The sequence below is a fragment of the Sphaeramia orbicularis genome, chromosome 1, assembly GCF_902148855.1.
Source record: "Sphaeramia orbicularis chromosome 1, fSphaOr1.1, whole genome shotgun sequence".
NCBI classification, from domain to species: domain Eukaryota; kingdom Metazoa; phylum Chordata; class Actinopteri; order Kurtiformes; family Apogonidae; genus Sphaeramia; species Sphaeramia orbicularis.
The window spans coordinates 11471125-11491738 of NC_043957.1; the positions used below are offsets into that span (position 1 = coordinate 11471125).

Sequence of the window (20614 nt, forward strand, 5' to 3'; positions counted from 1 at the left end):
AGGGGAATGTGACAGTCAATGTCCATCTATCAGCGCTTCAGTGGGGAAAAATGCAAGCAATCTTCCTGGATAGGTTTCCCTTCAAAGTCGGGGCCCCCAAGAGGTTGTAAAAATAGAGTTGGGGGATGTGGATGAGGGGTGGTGGTGGTGGGGGGGGGAGTTGGAAGGATGGTGGGTTACACCTGCCTCGTTTCAGACAGTTCAGTGGAAACTAGCTGGTTCAGCCTGATTAAACCCTGCTTTTTGTCAAGTTAAAAGCATGAGGGAATTGATTTTTAGGCTATGGGTGAGCATGTAATGCACTGATTATATTTTGAAGTTTCCCTGAATTGTGCCTTTGACACAAAAAGTCCAAGGAATTAAGATTATTTTGCGGTATTAAAAACACAAACTGTTCAAAGGTGACTGTAGTAAAAATGATTTTTAAGGAAGACAAAAAACCCTGCAGTATCTCATAGATGTGACAAATGCTGGCCACTTGTCTAGTTTTTCATCCTTTTTTGTGTCCGCGACGAGAAAATCATTTTGTGGAAAGTGAAAGCCTGTCACTAATCACTGTTGTTATCTCCGCTACGTGGCTGCCTGCTTTGTGCCAAGTGTTTATGTCAATGCTATGAATCAAGCCGTACCACTGAGTACAGAGACAGCTTTCTGTGCTCCCCACCTTTAAATTATTTGCAAGTATTAAATGATGATTCCTCCCCTCACTGCTGAAATAAAGCCAGATAATTGAGGCAAACACGGCGTGGCCCTCTGATAGGCGATGCAGGGTGCTTCATTAATGTTTGTGTTGACTGTCAAAGTGCAGTGCTGGTCCTCATTGCTCTTTAATAGGACCAATTAGCCCGTGCCCCCATTTCCATGCTTAAGTCTCCCATTTAAGAGCTGAATACGGAATACGCACATTTAACTACTGAAGGGCTGTAATGCATCAAAAGGTTAAAGGCTTTTAGTGATTTCTATTTACACTTCATTAAAAGCTTGCATTCATGAATTTAAAGTTATTATTATTATTATTATTATTATTATTATTATTATTATTATTATTATTATAATTATTGTGTTTTTTTGTGTTTAATTGTATATTTGAGGTTTTCTGTCTTGAACTGGAAGTCCTGCAAATTCTGACTTTACCATTTATGTAAGGATTATTACATTATAGACAACTAAAACAGCATTTTACGTCAAACACGTGATTATGCAGACGAAAAATTACTGTCAGGAAAAATTTTCAACCTTTTTAATGCACTACATTATATTGGTGTATAATGCAAATATTCAGCATTTTTCTTTAATACCTCTCACTGTTGTTACATTTTGATCAGTTTTAAGTCATTCCCATCAAAAGTGTGAAAAGGAATACTACCAAGCAAAGCTACACTTTCAAGATTGTTTGTCTGTTTTCAAATTTATTATAAAATTTTCACTGGGTCACACTGCCCCACCGGGCATAGGGTTTTATAGATATATCAAAAATTTTTCATGACTTCCCAAGGATTGATAACATAATTTCCCTTTACAACCTAATGGCATTGACATAAATACATATTAGTTACTTGTTGTAATAAATTAAATAGCAGCTCTTGTTAATTTAGTATTCACTTAAAATACTATTAAAAGTATTCAGATAAAGAGGTGTTTTTAAGTATCATAATAACGGATGCAAAACAAATTGTTTTCAGTCAAATAATTTTAACAAAAACACATCTCTAAATGCACTGCAAATGTTTCTTTACACTGTCATTTAGGTACTGTGTGTGTATTAGGATCAGTAAAATGCAGACACTGAACTTCCCTACAGGGTTAATAAAGTGAGTAAACCTCTAACCTTCATAGAATCTCATTAGGGATGAAAAGGTAGCAAATATGGAGAATCTGATGTCTAAAAAGACCAGCTTTCAAATGTGGATTTACAGAGGATTCTTGCATCAGAACGGGTATTTGTTTTACTGCTACAGAAGGAATGATTCGGGAAGAATTAAAATATTTGACTTTGAAACCTGCCTTCCTGAATGAATGTGGTCTCAAATTTGTGCTATTAAAGGTATTCTGTAACCAGACTGTATTTTCATTTGTTTAGAAATTAATGGTAGTGCATCTTATGTCCAACTTATTTAAGTATGTCATTGACAATTTGACTTTTAATAATCATGTAAATTAATACCACCCATAAACTGCTTCTTCTTAGGTATGAAACAGTCTCATACATTTTGTATTCAAAATGGCAAATGTCGCCTCAAGATGATTCCTTGGCTTTTCCAAAACCTGATTTGGTTTTACTTAATTTCATGATATTTTAACATTGTTCACATTTGTTGGAACCGAGTCTGCACTTACATATGAAATGTGTTACAGCTACATCAGAGACAAGGCTAGTTATATAGATATCAGTATAATATATCACATTGTGTGGTTTTATTATATTTAATGACTGCAGGAACCTGTGAAACACTAACAAATTGAATAACTGTCACAATAAATATACTAACTTTTGAGTGTTGTGGCTACTCCAGTATGTGATGTGAACAAGCTGCAAAAACATATTACATGAGATTAAAATTGAGATAACAAGCAAACAGCGAACAATGTACTCAGTTTTCATTTGAAAAATATAAAACTTTAATAAAGGCTACATCTCTCAATAATTACAATAATTATAGGTCCATGTAAATCTTTAAATGAAACTCTTTATATAACGTATAATTTACAGTTAAGATAGCATGAAATTAAAAAAGGCTGTGGTGTAAAAACAAAACAAAAACCATGATTACAGGATATTATTAAAAGCATAAAAATATCTTTTCAACATAAAACCCTTCTGAAAACCAAGGGATATATATTAAAACCCTGAAACAGGGTAGCACATGGTATGGCATCCATGTAGGCACAGGTGCTGTACTCAAAAAACACCAGCAATAGTGTGTTTATCGAAGTGTATTGTTCATGTTTATGTGTGTATGTGTGTGTGCACGTCACATGTGTCAGTATCCATATTTCAGAATGCATAATTACAATGTATACAGGAGCTCTGCAATATACGATGTTACAACATTCATAGGATATCAGAGCCAAAATTTCAATCTTCACTTTCTTGGTTTTTTTTTTTTTTTTCAGTTTCTGACTTGCTAACGGACTTCCTTGAGAAGTCGCTCTCAGTGACCCAAACTGGTTCTTGTTAGCGCAAGTTATTTTGGTGTGCGGGCTGTAAACACTGCCATTATTAGATAGTACAACTTGTGCTACAGGTCTCCTCTCTGTGTGTTATCTGCAACTGTATTCATTCCCCCCACCCACCCCCCACCCTGTGCAATGCCTGGTTTACAAAAACAAAGGCACAACAAAAAACGATTGAGCTCTGTTGCTGGGCTGAGAGAAAGAGAATATAAGAGAGAACAAGGGAGAGAAAATGGCTAGTGTGATAAACTTAACATTACAAACTATCTATCAGCAGCATATAAGACTGGGATTGACTGTTCAGAAGAGTGGGAGGGAGTGTATGCCTCAGACAAGACCACTGTCAAGGTTGTTAGTTTGATTCAGACTGGGATACAAGGCTATGGCAGATGCTAGGCTAGTTACTTGTCCTTTCTGTAAAATGAAAACAAAAAACAATATCACCACAGTATTCTCCCAACATTCAAAGCAGCTTGCCCATTGGCTAGAAATGGGGAGATGAGGGGACACAGGTTTAAGAATAATAAGGAAAGGGGGGGTTCTTTTCAATAAATACTAATAAAACTTTCAACTTATGACGAAAAGCATCTATATATATAATACATGTATATATACATATATGCATGTATGTATATGCACACGTACAGACGTTTTTGTAATGATGTCGGAGTGTAGCATTAAGAGCAGGTTGGTGGCACTGTGTCTTCGGTGCCTTCAGGTGTGTCACGATCTGGTCAAAAGCCACCAAAAAACCACCTTGAGTCTCTCATCACATTACAACAAAACAGTCTTCAGTGGTTATATTCAAGAAGAGGCAAGATCTTTCATCATCATCATCACCATTATCATCATCCATGAATTGATCTTTTAAAGTCTCATTTCATTCCCCCTTTGTTTCTAAGGCTGATTGGTTGAGAAAGTCAGGGAGGAATGGCACCTCCTCTGGATTCGGCATACTTCATTGGCTCGTCTTCCTTCAATCGCTCCTCTTGTGCTGGATATATTAACTCTGTTTAGCTTAATATTAAGAAATAAAAAAGGAGTCCAGAGTGTTTTTATTAATTACAGAGTCTGTTGCTCATGTTTTGAAGCTTTCCATGGTCACATTAGTCCATCCTCTCCACCTTGCCCAGGACCTTGCCCTCATACATAGGCAACACGGTGGCATCCTCCCACACCTCTTCGAACACGGCACCACACTCGAACTCATCACTGGCCTTCTTGAAGTAGTACCTGAGAAGGAAAAATGAGAGAGGGAGGGCCATGATTAGGAAACGTTGAGCGTAGGTGTTTGAGAGGGAAAAAAAAAGCAAAAAATGAACTCAAACAAAACCTGACAGTGTGGCAACAAGAGTGCATCTGATACAATTCATCATGTTTTAAAATGCTTTGAGGCACCTACACGACTACTTCCATATACACGCTTGTGCCTCCCTTTCTAACACACACACAGAGCCAGAAATGGATCCTGCTCAAAACAACTTAGTCATAGCCTTCAATGCCATTGCTGCACACTTCAAAGGCAGAGCCTGACTCCACATCACACCGCTGCACAAACAGAACTGAACCCTCCGTTTAAACACTCCCTGTGATAATTCAAGCTGCTAGAAACAGCCTGTGTGTGTGCATGCTCATCCATGTGTGCCTCTCTCCGTATCCACTTGTTCATCTTGACTGCTAGCCATTCTACAGATGCCTATCTGTCCTGCAAGGTCTTATTAAAATTGAAGGGTTAATTAGAGGTTGTCTTAACCACCCCACCCCCCCACCTCACCTTCTCTACAACAGTGCCCCCACCCCCCTCACTCCTACTCTTTCTGTGTCTCCATGACTTCAGATTGGTCCGACTGTCAAATGAAGGGCCTTTCTGTCACACAAACTGACATTTCAGGTGCCTGAAAGTCTGCCTATGAATGTGAAAGCACCGTCCATTCCTTGCACATAAACACACACACAACACACACTTGTTTACACACACATGCACACTTTGGGCAGCCCTCTGATCACCAGCGGAGAACAGAGGAAAGGAAGGAGAGCAAGAAGGGAAGATAGGGGGATGGCCCTTTCTGGCTCTGCAAGAGGGTACGATGGCCTCAGCCTAAGGGGCTTTACCCCAGTAGAGGGAAGGGCAATGAGTCGCGACTACTCAGACAGCTTCCTGGAGGGTCATGGGTCACCTAGCTAGCCCACACTTCTTCCTCATCTTTCAAGCAGAGATAACTCCTAGCGTTAGCTTGGTCCTGGTGACTGTGAAGTCTCCCGGAGCTCTTAATGATTTCTCCTCTCTACTTTAAACCCAGCAAAAGATCAGCAGGAGGGATTTAATGATAAGCTTTGTAATGGAAAAATGCCTCATTTTGCCCATGTGTTGCTGTGTTCAGAATACAAAAAAAAAAAAAAAAAAAAAACAAAAAACGCTTGCGTTTTATGAGAAATCTCTGTTTTAGAGTTATTCAAACATGTAAAGGGGGGTGAACAAAAACTTGCACGTATAGTTTTATTTTCCATGTCGATTGTAAATACACACAAATGACTGACAAGGCAGTTACAGTACTGTAGCTGCAGGAATTTTGGCTGAAGTGTGCAGTGATGTGACATTGGAATCATGGCTTTGTCAGAAAACCCTCACTTTGGCCTAATTTCTGGGAATGATATGGGTCCTTACATCTTCATTAGTATAAACTAAATAAAACCATGGCTCATCTCAATTTAATTGGCTAGATATATTTTCTTAAAATGCTACATTCCCAATCACAAATAGTTCAAAGTCATCACTTTGTTTCAGAGAGAGAGAGAGAGAGAGAGAAGGATCTTTCCATTGGAACATGTTTTATGTGGCAGGATTTTTCTCTCTTTGCAACATCTGGCACCAATATCATCTGGCAGAGCTGCGGCGTACTGTTCTCTGCTGTACTGCTGCCATATCCAAATTAACCAACTCCACACATTCTACTACCATTGAAGCCAGATGCTTCATCCCTACCTCCTCCTCTTTCTCCCTGCACTCACTGAAGAGTTATAGGATAGCCATGCAATGCTATGCTGCAATGACGTTTGCAGGCTTTGTTTTTTATCCGTTGCTTAAATGCAGCTGTGATTATGTTGGTATCATGGGCATGCAAGCTACAGGTCTATTAAACTGCATACCGGAACAAAAGCAAGCAGAGTAACTTCCAGATTTACAATTTCTTTAAAATTATCTGCCATGATTTTTCAAGTACCTTGCGTTGTTTAGGAATTTCCCCTGTCTTCTGACACTGACAGAGGGTATTTTTAACTGCCATCAGTCATTAGCAGCAGAAAGCACTCGCAGCGTTTGATTTTAATACCTGATGCAATAGTGTGGAGGAGGAATCCAAAGACCTAGCAATGGTCTTTGTGCACAAAATAAAATGGCCAAGGCTTCAAAGCCATATTTATTAAGGCTGCCTTACCATGAAAATCAGTACCAGATGTGAGAAAAAAATCCAGTCCAGATCCCCCTCCCTCCCTCTCTCTCTCTCTCTCTCTCTCTAAGCCCTGAATACAGGGGATCAGCCCAGTTTCTTTTCAACTATTGAGCTCCGGTATACACACTCCAACTCAGCAGATGACTAGATAGAAATACAGTAACAAATGTACACCACACCACTGCACACACTCAAACCAAACAGGTGTGAGTAAGCAGTAGTAAAGTGTCAAGTGTATTTACCGGTAGTTGCCTTTTTTGCTCAGTTGTTCCTTGAAGTGTCCCAGGGTGAGGCAGTGGGTTTTCATCATGCTGCGATAAGGAATCTCCTCACCACAGAAGAAATAGGTAACCACAAGCTCCTTCGACCTGAAAAGTGAAATGAAAGTTTGGTTAAAATACAAAGAGTACAAAATAGGGTTGAACAATGAAATGTGGACAAAATCTCTTCATCTGATGGCCAGGCAATTAAATCCAAAAGACCTATATCAGGTAGCTTTAGCTGAACATCAAACACCTGAGCAACTCCGACAGCAAATGCATTAAGGGAGCTGATAAGTTTACTAGAGGCTAGTTTACACATCTTTATTGGTTACCAGTGGTGAGAGTGTGTGTGTGTGTGTTGGGGGAATGGTGGGTAGTTAGGATTCTGTACTAAAAGCATATTTAATCTTAAATGATTAAAAAGCAAAAGGAGTTCAAAGACATAGCTGTGCTGACTCACAACATCTATCTTTGAAGGGAAGAGAGAAAATCAGGGAGGAGGAAAGCAAAAATACAAGCTCACAGAGATATAGGAGGACAGGATCAAAAGCAAAATTGTCTAAATGTATGTGTAATGATATTAGGAAAACCAGAATGCACATAAGATGGACATTAAGAGGAACTTAAAGATATAGAAGGGAGAATAGGATTATGTTCCAGGTTGAAAGGGAAAAGGAAATCAAGAAAACCATACTCGTCTACTTGGAGTCCAGGGCTGGCTAGAGAGCCGCCTCCAGTAGGAAAGGAAGCTGCTGAATGGCTCCGGTCTCTCTGAAGGCTGCTGGCTGCTGTTGAATGCCTGTCAAAACCACAGCAAGATCAGTGACTAATCTGAACCCATGTCAGTATGAAGAGAAAATAATGGACACCAATGGATACCGCACTTTTATGTGGCCAGACAAATGTGGGAGAAGGGGAATGTTTGGGTTTTATTTGCATATTTGTGTGTCCGTGTTTGCCTACCTCTGTTTGGGGGGCTTGGACACTTCCTCTAGTCTGCGACAGGCTTCTTCCAGTTGTGCCAGGGTGTTTGGCGGAGGCAGAGGTGGCATGGCTGGGTCCTGGATGAATGGGTGGCCAGGGTGGTGACCGCGAAGGTGTGTTCCGCTACCAATTCCGCCTCCACCCCATGATGACTGGGTCCGACCAGGCACGATTTTAGACTCTAGAGGGTTGGACTTCTTCAGGCTTTGAGTGCTGTTAGGATGAAAAGGGACAATATAAGCTTTGAACTCAAACAAGGGGGTTGAGTAATGGTTACTTCATTTAATATGATGATTCTTACAGATTCTTACCTGTGTGGCTTATGCTTGCCCTTCCTCTCACTCTCGAGGATCCACTGCCAAACATTCTGAGAGCGATCAGTAGCATCTAGGGGAAGGCATAGCGGAGAAAGGCCCTCATCGGTGGCCTTGACCGGCCGCCTGGACAAAGTGCTGCAGCGACTAAACAGAAGCAAGACACACAAATTAGTAAAAGGGATCATCATCAAACACTGATTGCTAATGTAATCTGGTCTCAGCACAGTTTAAGAGTGACACTCACGCAGGGGTTAAGTCAGAGTAACTGGCACCCCCTGGAGGGCAGAGGCACTGCACACGCTGGGCCGCCTCGGCCTCAATCTGCTCCTTGGTCTTGGGCCCAGCGTGGTGATGGTGGATATAGTGGTGGTGGATGTGCTTTGTGGACTGCCTGCCTGTCAACAAAACCTTGGTGGTCCCGGGATAACCACTGAAGAAAGGCCCATGGCCAGAGGACACTACGGCGCCTGTCCGATCCGGGGAGTGTGAACGTGGTGAGTAGCGAACCACCCCCGGAGACTGGCACCCGGGTGTCTTCAGGACGCGAGATAGGTGCTCATCTAGGATAGCCTGCGGGTCTTCTTCACATTGACTACTTGATGGGAGCAGAGGGTGTTGCAAGGAGGTGCAGCTGGCGAGGTCACCACTCTCCTCCTTTTCCTCCTCCTGGATGAAAAAAAGAGAAAAGAACAGTTCAGCCAATTGATGACACATTTAGACAAAGTCACATGAGAGAAAGACAGCATGCAGAGAAATTATGTCTCAACTTACACCAACTTATATCTATCATCCTCTAAAGTAAGTGCAAGCAAACGCTTGGATAACATGATTTGAGTTTCCTTTTTGCTCTGCTGTTATCTTCACTAACAGGCTTTGGGTGTGCTTCATCTATAATGCAGAGTGTGCCTGTGCTTCACAAGGAGACTGGCAGTACACATACTCAGCAAACGTGCCACTGGAGAGTAGCTAAGTGCTAACTATTTGAAGGAACTTCAAGTGTGTCTAGAAACATAAGTCTGAAAGTTCCTTCATATGAAACAGTAGAGCACATAGAGGAAAAGAGAGGAAGTAACCAGAGCGAACTTTGAAATCCTTCTGTCTTTTTCTCCTTCTTCAACATGTGAAAGCTACCATAAAGGCTTTTGTAAAAAGTACAGAACCCATGTCCTGAGCTAACTCGGATATAAGTTACAATTTTCAAGTGGAAGCCATGTTGGCCACATGTATGTATTGTACCTCTTGGATCTGCTGCAGCCTCTCCTCCAGTGAGCTAATGGTGTCCTGCTCTCTCTTCAGCTTCTCTAGCCGTGCTATGAGCTGAGCAGCAAAGGCTGAAGGCTCTACGGGGGTCATCTCCTTAGGCAGCCGGTGTGTCCTCTGCAGGGTAAACAAGACAGGGGAAGGACGCTTTAGTGTTTGTGTGAGTGTAGCTGCTTAGTGTTTCTGACAGATGCAATATGGTACATTAATATACTGTCCTTGTCCTAATCCAATCTTGTTCCAAAAAGCCTGCTACTATTCCAAAAGGCCTAATCCAGATGCCCTTGCCCTCAAGCTAACCTGAACCTTCTCTGCTGCCTGTGCCTCCCCAGATCTTATCATGCCCAGTGCCCTTGGCAGTGCCAGGCTGCTGGGTGGGGGGTGGGGGGGTGGCAATGGTGGGGTAGCAGTTGGTCTCGCTCGGAGGGTAGGCCCCCTGCCTGCACCCTCTGTAGCCCGACCAAGCCATCAGCTAGGCAGCCTCTGAAGTCAGCACACTTCAAAGGGCCCTTGTCAAACATCAAACGCACACTAGGGGTGGGAGGGACACGCAGCTTTAAATCTCCGAATAAAAGCCAGATATCGACAGAGAAGGGAGAGTGAGGAGAGGAGAGGGGAGAAAACGGGAGAGGGGACAAAATTAACAGCATGAAAAAAGAGGAAGAGGATTGAGATGTGCGTTTGTGAAGTGGCAATGGTGGCACAGTGAATGAGAAAAAGGAGGGAAAAGAGGGAGGGAGAGGATAGAGGAGTCAAATACTGGGAAGATCTGAGGGGAAGTAGTAATTTATTTCCCGGCTGCATGCAGGGCAGCTCAGAGGTACTCTAGTCACATTATCCTCCTTTTTTTTAACTATATGCGCTGGCTTCTCTCTTTCCTTCTCTACTTTTTTGTTATTTGGCACACTGGCTTTCTTGATTTTGACTCTTTTTTTTGTTGTTCCTCTCATCTCTTTGTAGACACGATGAAGGGAAGAAGAAGAAAGGCAAGCGGAGCTGCTGGCAAAGGAGCGCCAGCCCTGCACGGGGCCCCCGCTGCCTGGGGCTGGTGCATCATGGGAGACAGAGCCATCTCCAAATCAGGAGGGAGACATTAAAGGAGTGCAAGTGGGAAAGGAAAAGAGAGAGAGAAAAGACAGAGGGAAAGAGAGCACAATAAAGGGGGAGCAGACAACACTATCAAATGCATGCACAAACACACACACAACTCTTCCACATACACATACCTGTGTTTGAATATGAAGACAAAAGAATTTCATATTTTTTCTCTTGTCTGAGACAGACCTACAGTACCTCCCTAACCTGTGTCAATCTACCCTAACCCACTTATTTGAGCTTCACATAACAATTTCAGCAGGTCAACAAATTCAACTGAAAGTACAAAGAGTCTGACCCAAACAGTAATGGACAGGGCATCAGAATGGGTGGAATTTAATGCTGTGCTTCTTAATCATTTACATGGACTTGTCTTTTGCTTTATCATCATTATTAGTGCTTAAATTTTTATGCTTATTGCCAATGTTAAAATTATAACTACCCATACCAATATATAAATCATATGAAAAGCTGACATTTTGTGGCACACTCCACTTACTGAGTAAAAAATATGACACAAGTTTATATTTACAGCCCTACAGAAGCAACTAGCAGAAAGGAAAAGGGGGGGCTTGAAACAGCAGAAGAGGAAGTGAAGTGGTATGCAAATCCTGCCTTTCATTTACCCCGACTTTTATATGAAAACGAGCAGGGGAATGAAATATAGTATTCTGTCACAACATGTGCTCTGAAAAAAATAAAATAAAATCAAGTAGAGCTCCTCGAGGGAATCAGGACCCAGTTGTCTGTTACTGTCTTAAAGTTTGAGTTTAGCAGATTACCAAAAAAGAAACACTGAGACAGGAAGTAGAACTTAAGGGAGTCAAGCTTACAGGAAAGTGGGGTAGCGTAACCTGGCCATTGATCTTGACACTGCGATGCATCTCTCGCTGGAGCTGCTTCTTGGTGCCCAGCTTGTATGGAGGAATTCCATCTCTGAAAAAGAATGAAGACACATATTACATTTGGCCACAGACCTCTCAGAAAGTACTCCATTAAATTCATGCCTACATACAAGTCACGATACTGTTGCGAAATTACTGTCATTACTCAATTTAGAAAAACAGCCCTGGGGAAGCACTTTACCACCAAAGTGACCAACACCACACCACCCAATAACCACCCACAAGGCACAGCTAAATCAAAAAGGTAGGGAGCCCTTGAAGCCAAGGCAACAAAAACACACATAACAAAACACGCCAGGACAATGGAGTGATATGTTAAACATCCCACTGTGGACTTCACAAAAGTGCCCCATTGATAAGATAACATGGATCCTTGTCAACTTTGACAATGGCGGCTTTAAATGGGAAGAAGTACCATTAAATTCACAAGCTGGTTAAAGTTGGAAACTAAAATAGGCTGTAACAAATCTGGCAAGTGTAGCTCTTTAACAGTTGTAATAAGAAAACAGACATGTAGATAGTAATACTAGCAGTTTCGGGACAATTAAGCGTTTATTCTGAAAATATTATTCTTCATTTTTCATTCTGTGTTCTGCTAGGCTTTCCAGTCAGCTGCCATTTAAGCTGGGCCAATTATCTTGGCCATTTTGGCTGCTCAGAAGTGTCTGACCTAGCCCAAACGCTACTTTTTCTGCTGCCTCTTTGAAATCTCACACTCATGCACATATGCACCCGCTGCCATCTTCGTTTGGCAAGCGCTCTGCTGTGAGCCTCTGATCTCAGCAACATCAAAAGGCTGGTTTGTAAGATAAGGTAATGTTTGAAGTTGGTGCAGCAGCATTCCCCAGTGTCCAAGTAAATCCATAAATAAGATATAAGCAAAAAGAGAACCCCCCCCACCCCACTCTGTCTTCTACCCCTCTTCCCAAATCCTTTGCTTCTTGTTCTTTATCTGGAAATGAGACTCAAATTTGCAGTGTGCCTTTTAACCACAATAAAAGGACACACTAATCAAATTGTTCCTTGAATGAGAGAGAAAGAGGCTGTGTTTTTGTATTAAAATCAGTTAGGGGTGAAGAGAGACGAGAGCTGGGGACAAGGACAGGAGAGATCTGTGTGCCAAACACTTTGTTGAGAACTATTAAAAGAATATGACTTTGACGCATGATGCTGCTTAACAATGAATCTATTTTTCTTATTCACTTATCCAAACAAGTTCTACAAGTCACATTTCAGAATGACAGTCAAGAAGTGTCGAGCCAAGCTGCTGATATCACTCATGTTGTAGCAAGCCTCTTGAAATCAGGGCCTACTACCAAAATCAATGATTCTCAAACTGTACCCTTGAGACTACAAGCCATCAGCCCTCAAGGCTCAGGAAGAAACACAGGAAACTCTTCAAAAGTTAAACTCAACAGCCCAGAGAAATTTTAGAGCTAACAAGAACCCCAAATGTAGCAGAAAAAATTTAGTCACAAACAAAGCTAATCAATTCTGTTCTCTCACTAGCTATGTTTTCCAATCAGTCCACACTGCTGTCCCCATGCTGATGGACCATGTGATGGCTGGATGTTTTGTGCAGGTTAGAGAAGAGAAAACATCCATGAACTCTTTCATAGGCCCTTACTTTAGGGGAATCTCCTATTCAGTTGTGCAAGTCATTTTCAAAGCAGCCAGCCTCCCTCTTATCCCCCTAAGCTCCCCTCACCTAACAATAGGCTGAAAGCGATTCAGTTAAGCCCTTTATACTCCATGCACTTTATTTTCTCACTCCCTTGCACTTCAAGCCTCACCTCTCTGGTATTGGCTCTGAAGGGTGGAGGAGAGAAGCAGTGGAAGGTTAGGTGGGTGGAGGTAATTTTATATTATTTATTATTTTTGTTTTGGTGGTGGTGGGGAGGGGGTGGTCTTGTCAGGGGTGAGTTCCTCCTGTCTTGTCCTGAGGTCTAGAAATGAGTAACCCCTGTGAAAGCCTTGCAGACACATGATCTCAGCACGTCACAGAGGCCAATGGCAGGAAACCGACCCACCATGTGAGTAAGCCTCCTTTCATTTGGTGCCAACATTTTTCAATGAGTTTGTCTTGAGGCCTGAATGGCCATTTCCCTCCCCCCTCTCCTCCAGCTCTTCAAAGGGAAAAAGCGATTAGATAATATGAAAAAAACAAGTCTGTTGTGGCAGAAGGGTGGGTGGGATGGATACATTTCAACTTTGAGGAAAATGAGGCAACGCCCCCACCCACATCAAGACGTTCTCATTTTTTTTCTCCCTTCACTCCAGCCTGTAACGCATCAGAATAAACTTCAAAAGGTCTTCAGACATAATGACTTTCCCAGAGTTGTCTCCCTTGAGGCCACAGCAACAACTGCACATTAATAGAATTACCTGGAGTCAATCACAGAGGATAATTAAAATACATTACAGACCATTATTTCGCAACAGCACAATCCCTCAACTGAGACTACTCAACTGCAAGGCCAAATATTTTTTTCACACCCCTCGCCTTTTTCCTGGAAAGTGTTGACTGGACACCAGTCCAAGTGAGTTTAGATACTTATGGAAACAATGAAATTTGCAGAACTTTGGCAAGGGTGAGCTGAATGGGAATGACCTGCCATATTATCTCCAGTACAGGCAAATTGTAAAAACACTTTGTAATCCCAAACAGTTTCTTTGTTTTAAAATACAAACAAACACATAAACTCAAAGCACGTACACACTACTGTCCGTCATTGACATGGAATCATCCGTTGTGGCATCACTGGAGATTTCACTGTCATTGGCACTGGTGGCAGGGGCAAAAATGTAGCCGGAGTTGACAAAGTAGGGGCTTGCAGGGTCTCCTCTGCGGTGGGACCTTGGAAAGACACAAAAGGAGATGTGAATGTGACTGCAGGTTGTGGTAAGACACTTGGAGACATCTGATAGCTGGTAGTAGTTCATTTGAGTTTGAGTCTCCTGTCTGGTGTTTATTTGATCACATTTATAAAGGAAATACGACCACCTGGAATATGTTTTGTCAATATTCTCTTTAAATGTCTTGAAATTAGAGCCACTTTCCTTAGACTCTAGAGCCTGGAGAGTGTACAGACACAATAGAAACTGGAGCTATGGAATCTCTTGTTGTTGTCTGTTATTTCTTGAGTTCTGTCTTTCTAACATATAAAAGTTACGTGTTTGGGGGGTGGATTTAAGTTGTTAATTTGAGTGAAATGAACAACTCTGTTGTGTGTGATTGAACATCAGCATCCTCCCCTATTCTTCTGGTATATTCCCAGTTTACTGCTGCATTTTTGTACTCTGAACCTCCACTGTCACTTCTCTTAAAAGTATTTTCTCCTGTGCGCTCACCCATTTCTATCTCTTCCTGTTGCACTATCATCCAGTTTGGGGCCCCTCCTTTACCCACTCTCCCCTGCTTTCCTTTCTAACGTCTCTCCCCCTCTGTCTTTCTATTCTCTCCTGCTGTGCTGCATTCCTATTCCAGTCGTGAAGGGGGTGGACAAGGAAGAGAGAGGGAAGAAGAAGAAGGGGGAACCTGAGCTTTAGAGAGGGAGGGAGAGAGGGAGAGGGAAAGGGGGAAGGAGGGCCCCTTTCTTTATGAGAATGCCTTCTGCCGAGAGTGCTGAGAGGAGAACCCCAGCATGACTAAAGCCGTAGGCCCCAAGCACAAACCTGACCTTTGGAAGGTCCATGCAAAGAGTCAGGTATTTAGCACAGCTGGGCTCTCTGCACCCCCACTCTCTTCTTCATCTCTTTTCTTTCTTTCATGATCCCCCTTCCTGTCTTTTCCCCTTCCCCTCCTCTTGTCTCTCACTGTCTCTTTCCAAAGCATGCTCTCTGTCAGACAGATTTCTTTTTTCAAGAAGTAAAGATTAAAGTGCTGGACGGAAGAAAAAAAAGAGGAGGAGGAACATTGAAAGGCACAAAAATTATGCTAAATAAAAATAAAGCTGCAGAGCTCAGATGAAGGTGTTTTGTTGTCATATTTTTCCATCACTTTGGAGTTCCTATGTATTGGAGGTTTCTCAAAAAGAAGGGGAAAAAAAGGAATCTGTGCAGTGGCAAAATTAGTTCCACATGTTTGAGATGGAAATTGGTTGACCTAAAGAGATGGCGAGGGGCAGGGGTAAAGGGGGAGAGCGTGGAGAGAGGGCTCTCTCTCCAGCTGCCTATTCTTTTGGCGAAAAATAAGAATGTTGAGGATCACACCAGGAAACTAGGAGATGCCTACATGTCAACAATCCCAGTCCTTACTGGCTCATTTGCTCAACATGACCACTTTAAGAAAATGAGTAAATGTACAGTGATGTTATCTGATATTTGCTCACATGATTAATAAAATTCTTCAGTGAATTGCTGTACTTAATTAACGGTTTTTTTCATGTTATTTAAAAAGGGCTTATTTTGAGGGATCCACAGTTTCTGTAAATGTTTACTTAACCTGACAAGAAAATAACAGATTATCTGTAAATTGCACTTTTTCTACCAACACAACAAAGTATCAAGACATTGTCAAACCTCTCAGTAATAATCACATCCAGATGTTTGGACAAAGTAGTGAAGTAAAAAAACTTTTAAGAGTCCTTTGATGCAGGCCAATGCATAAAATCCTATTTTTGAAAATGTTCCTGGCTTGAAAAGATTTCAGCTGTTGGACAATGTGTGGGACGAGCGCCTAAGATAAAAGCCCAAATGCTTTCCACAAACGGTTCTGCTTTCATCTCTGACCAAGAGAACAATATCTCCGCTTGGCATGAGACTTGACTGCTCAAATTCTTTTAACTCTATATTAAGGTTTCTTCAAGTAAAGGGATATTTTGTGACATTACACCAGAACTTAACAGGTTAGTCTGTAGAATGAGGAGAGCTACATAGCCTAGCCAGACAATAGCATGATACCACTTTATGTTGTTGTAACAGTCATGAGGATTGGTGTCTGAATTCATGCCTGAACCGGAGGAAGGGTTTCAAAGCACAGGAAACTTGAGCAAGCCAGCAGAGGGCTGCCTTCAAGACACCGTTTACTTAAAAGGAAGGCTCAGATCTATTGATGTTTTGTACCCTCCCCTCCAAACCCCTGACTAACTGCAAGGCAGGAGGGCACAAATATACAGGCATGTTCCTCTGAGACCCTTTGATCAGCTGCCTTTATGTCTCTCTAAGGCATTTGTTAAATAACTTCCAACTGCCACAAAATCCACTGGAGTTTAACTAATGTGGGAACAGAGATCATGCGGACAGTATGCAATGTTCAAAAACACACGTGCATAAACAAGCAATGCCAAAGCCATGCATGTTTTCAGGTAAGCACTGTCTTTACCTGCAACTGTTCTCCAGTACTTCAGCTGCTGTCCGGATGGTTGCAGTAGCCCTCAGAGTTTTCGCAGACAGTCCAACAACAGTCCCTAATGTTTTTGCCTTTAGGTCACTGCAACTCCACTCTTCTTCCTCAATCAGAGGAGGAAGATATCCACACATCAGCTTGAGGCTACCGAGACCGCTGTGGTTCACGTACGCTGCGTTCTCGCAGCCGGTGCGCACATATTCGAGGTATATGTCAGAGGTCAGAAACATCTGGTAAGCATTCTCTTCCATGTTTGACTGAATTTCCGTCTGTGCCTGGTCAAACATGGCAGAGTCGATTTGTTGTTTCTTAATACTATCCCTTATGAAGGTCTTGGTGGCCGGTTTCAGCTGCTTGGCGACAATACTGTTGTTTTCGATGTACCGCTTGAAAATAACTTTGGCAACTCTCAACGTTTTGGTATCCTTTAAGTCCATCTGCCTGAAGCCGTTGCAGGCAAACCAAAAGTCCAAAGTGTCCACGCAATTTTCCCGCTCCAAAAAGGTCTTGAAGAGGTGAGCACCGTCTTGGTCACCCAGGAGAAAATGCAGAGACTTTGTCCACCGGACTAAGGGCGAGTCCGGGGACGCGCTGCCCTCTGGCTCCCCGAGTCCATCCTCGTTCCTCCGCGGTGTGGAGCCGGGAGGCGCGGCGGCGACGGCGGGGATTTCTTTAACCTTGCTCTGGGTTCTCATTTTGGCAGATCTGCTGGGGGTGTAGCATGACGCCTCTCCCTCCTCCCCCGGTACCGGAGGACGAGGAGCATCTTCTCGGAAGCTACTGCTGATGTGCTCGGTAAGCGCCCTGCTCATGGCTCCAGCTCCGGTTGCCGTGTGAGAGTGCCGTCGTGCCTCCACTGAGCTCCAGCCTAATCCTCCTCACTCTCTAAAAGCAGCGGGGGAGCTTCTCAGCTCCTCTTCACTCTGAAACACAAAGTATTGATCTAATCAAAGCCAGATCCTGCTGAACTTCAAAGAAAGACATCAAGTAAACAGTCCCTTTCAAAAACCCTCGCAGGGTTCACAGAGAAAGGATATATGAAAGGCTTTTTTCGTTTCATTTATCTATTTATAATCTAAATGAGAGATCAACTGCAGCCTACATTCTTTACGTGCATTGATCTGTCACATCAAAACAGATTTTTACAAGAATAATCATCTCACAGAGCCTCACTCATCACCAAAACCGGATTCTCACAACTGTGGCTTACACGTGTTTTCCTAACGAGTCCATGTCACAGGCTTCAACTCCAATTAATTCCCAATCTGTTTCGGACGACCGTACCCTACCCCTGTCTGCCATCTCACACACATACACACACTCGTTTCCACTCGGAGACCACACTTGTCCTCACAATCCCAGAAATGCACAGACGACTGGAAATGTATCTGATCTGCACCACAATGACCTTAAAGCTGTAATGTACAAGGGGTAAAAAGCCCAGCGGGAAAACCCAGCCGCTCAAGCGTCAATTGTAAGCGATCAATCCATTTCATATCTGCCCGAGAAGGCTGTAATAGCCCATTAAATAGGCATCATACCCAGTAACGTGTCCAAACTACTTAAAACACAGAAAGAGCTTTTTTTTTTTATTCGCAGTGCAACACAACTGACTGGCTTTATCGGATCATCAGCGCCAATTCTGAGAGCATAAAACGATTACAGTCTGAAAAGTAAACGTCTAGCTGTTATAAACGCTATACAGACAGCGTAACTGTACAGTTTAACGTAACCGATAACAAAAATCCACTGGATGAAGGCTACAGAAGCGTGCGTAAAAGCAACATACCATCGCAGGGACATCCAAACCACAGTGAAATCCGTTTTAAAAAAGTTCAACTAATAATACTCCATTTTCAGTCGAGCCGAATACAGAGCAAAAACTGTCAAAAAACCGTAATCCAGCGCAAAAAACCGAGAGAAAGACACGAAGGACTACGTAAGGACTACGCGGTGCCACATGTGTCTGTTCTATGTCGCTACAAAACAAGCACTGTAGTTTAATGTACCCCGTCCCATTCAACAACTGACCTCAGAGTAGGCAGGCTCAGTCCCTATGTAGATCACTGGGGGTGTCAAAATCTGGTGGAGGTAAAAGAGGAAGAGGAGGAGGAGGTGGCGGTAGTGGGGGCTCTGACTGAAGAATACATCCCACTTTTTTTCCCAGTGAGAAGACGCACCATCCGACAAATATTCGCTTTTTATCTGGTCTACACATTCACATTCACATTCACATTCACGCACGCACGCACACACACACACACACACACACACACACACACACACATAAGCTTCTTATCTATCTCACCGTATTTCTCGCCCACAAACAAGAAACATAGCCCGCATTTCTCAACTTCAAAGCTCAGCAGCAGCACATCAAAGCGGCCAAGAGAGGGGGCCTGTGGAACAGCTTTCCTACAACTTACCATCCATGTACCCGAATAGCCTCCCTGATTAGGAAACGTGAACTTAAAAGTAGTCCAACCGACAAACACAACCGCCCCGGCGCTGCTCACCGTCCCTGTGAATGCCTACCACATAGGCTCAAATTAAACAAAAATAAGAATAAAAACCAGCCGCGGTTGGGGAGAGTGTGCGCGCTTTTTCTTTTCCTCCCCAGGTAGTGTTTCCAGACGTCAGGGCTAGGCGGTAGAAATCCTCCGGGCTGTTTCTACACCAACTGGGCTCAAGGTTTAACTGTGGACTTCAAAGTGAGGAACCGCTGGCCTGGTCCCGGAAGATACATAAAAAACAAAGCGTCTGGTCCTTGCAACAACCCGCGAAATACCCCGCAACGAGACGCGCAAAAATCAAGAAAAACGCAAGTACGCCACTACAAACGATCCCGGACTTCCACTTGAAAACTCAGCTTTGTGCAGATGTGCGCTTTTAGACGTTTCGTAGGGCTCGATAAACTTTTGTAGACGTGGAAAAGGATTTACATGCGTGCCAGGACCTTATCAAAGACAGGCGATCTAGAGCCAACTCCCCGAGGCTTTGGAGCGTCAGGAGTAAGTGATCCACCGCGCCAACAGCATTATTCTCCCAGTCCGTCTGTTACTACACAGAGTTTCAACAGAAACACAAAGCAAACAAAAGCGATACTTGTGTTGCTTCTGGTTTCCTCAAGTGACAGGGGTAACTTTGTGAAGTTACTATGACATGGTTTAGAGTAGTGTCTTCTAACACTGGTTGAGTGTAGTTGCTGTGAAGTTACCCTAAAGGAGTTTGGTTCTAAACAGCCCTGTATTTTTTTTTAAATTATAGCCCTGATTGGATAATCCCTGTCAAATGATTTACACAGTAGTCACAGGCTTTTAGCCACAAAGATGTCAATCTGACACACTTGCCAGGTCCACACTGATGGAAAATGGCACAGCAAGACATTTTGATTGAAATTGGACAGAGAGCAAAGGCAAAGAGCTGTTCTCTCAGTCTTTTAATTCACATGACTTCCCTAATGTCATTGTGACAGAATCTTAAAGAGTGGGTTAGACAGTGATCCAATCCCATGCTACTTCAAAGACTATATTGTCCCTTTGATGTCGAAAATCAACTTTAAAAGGAGAATATAATTATAGAAGTCAGAGGATTCACATCCACAAAACTCTCATGATGGTGCAGGACAAGGGAACTAATGAAATCCAACTTCTCCGATGTCTCTGCTCTGATTAATTCATGTTGAGTTTTAGCCTACATAAAGAAATAAGCATGCTGTGTGGCAGTTCCCATGTGGATGTGGAGTTCTGTCAATATCAAAATCTTTATATTCACTTAAAATATTTTGATGCATATTTAAGTATGAAATGTAATCTTATGT

At 42.7% G+C, this 20614-nt stretch overlaps 1 protein-coding gene across 3 annotated transcripts; it reads right to left on the bottom strand.

The window, feature by feature from the left end:
- Positions 1 to 2991: 2991 nt before the first annotated feature.
- LOC115427822 (axin-2-like) lies at positions 2992 to 19818 on the bottom strand. Of its 3 annotated transcripts, none has more exons than XM_030146525.1 (11): positions 19221 to 19818; positions 16771 to 17717; positions 14164 to 14304; positions 11376 to 11478; positions 9424 to 9564; positions 8432 to 8853; positions 8182 to 8331; positions 7850 to 8083; positions 7581 to 7685; positions 6866 to 6991; positions 2992 to 4407 (listed from the first exon to the last, which is right to left on the bottom strand). In XM_030146525.1, the coding sequence occupies exons 2-11, from the start codon at positions 17604 to 17606 to the stop codon at positions 4281 to 4283; spliced, it is 2385 nt and encodes a 794-aa protein (XP_030002385.1). In that variant the 5' UTR covers positions 17607 to 17717; positions 19221 to 19818; the 3' UTR covers positions 2992 to 4280. The 3 variants fall into 3 exon arrangements, with proteins under 3 accessions (XP_030002385.1, XP_030002392.1, XP_030002376.1); XM_030146532.1 differs by lacking the exon at positions 19221 to 19818 and adding an exon at positions 18826 to 18973; XM_030146516.1 differs by lacking the exon at positions 19221 to 19818 and adding an exon at positions 18584 to 18805.
- Between the last annotated feature and the right edge of the window lie 796 nt (positions 19819 to 20614).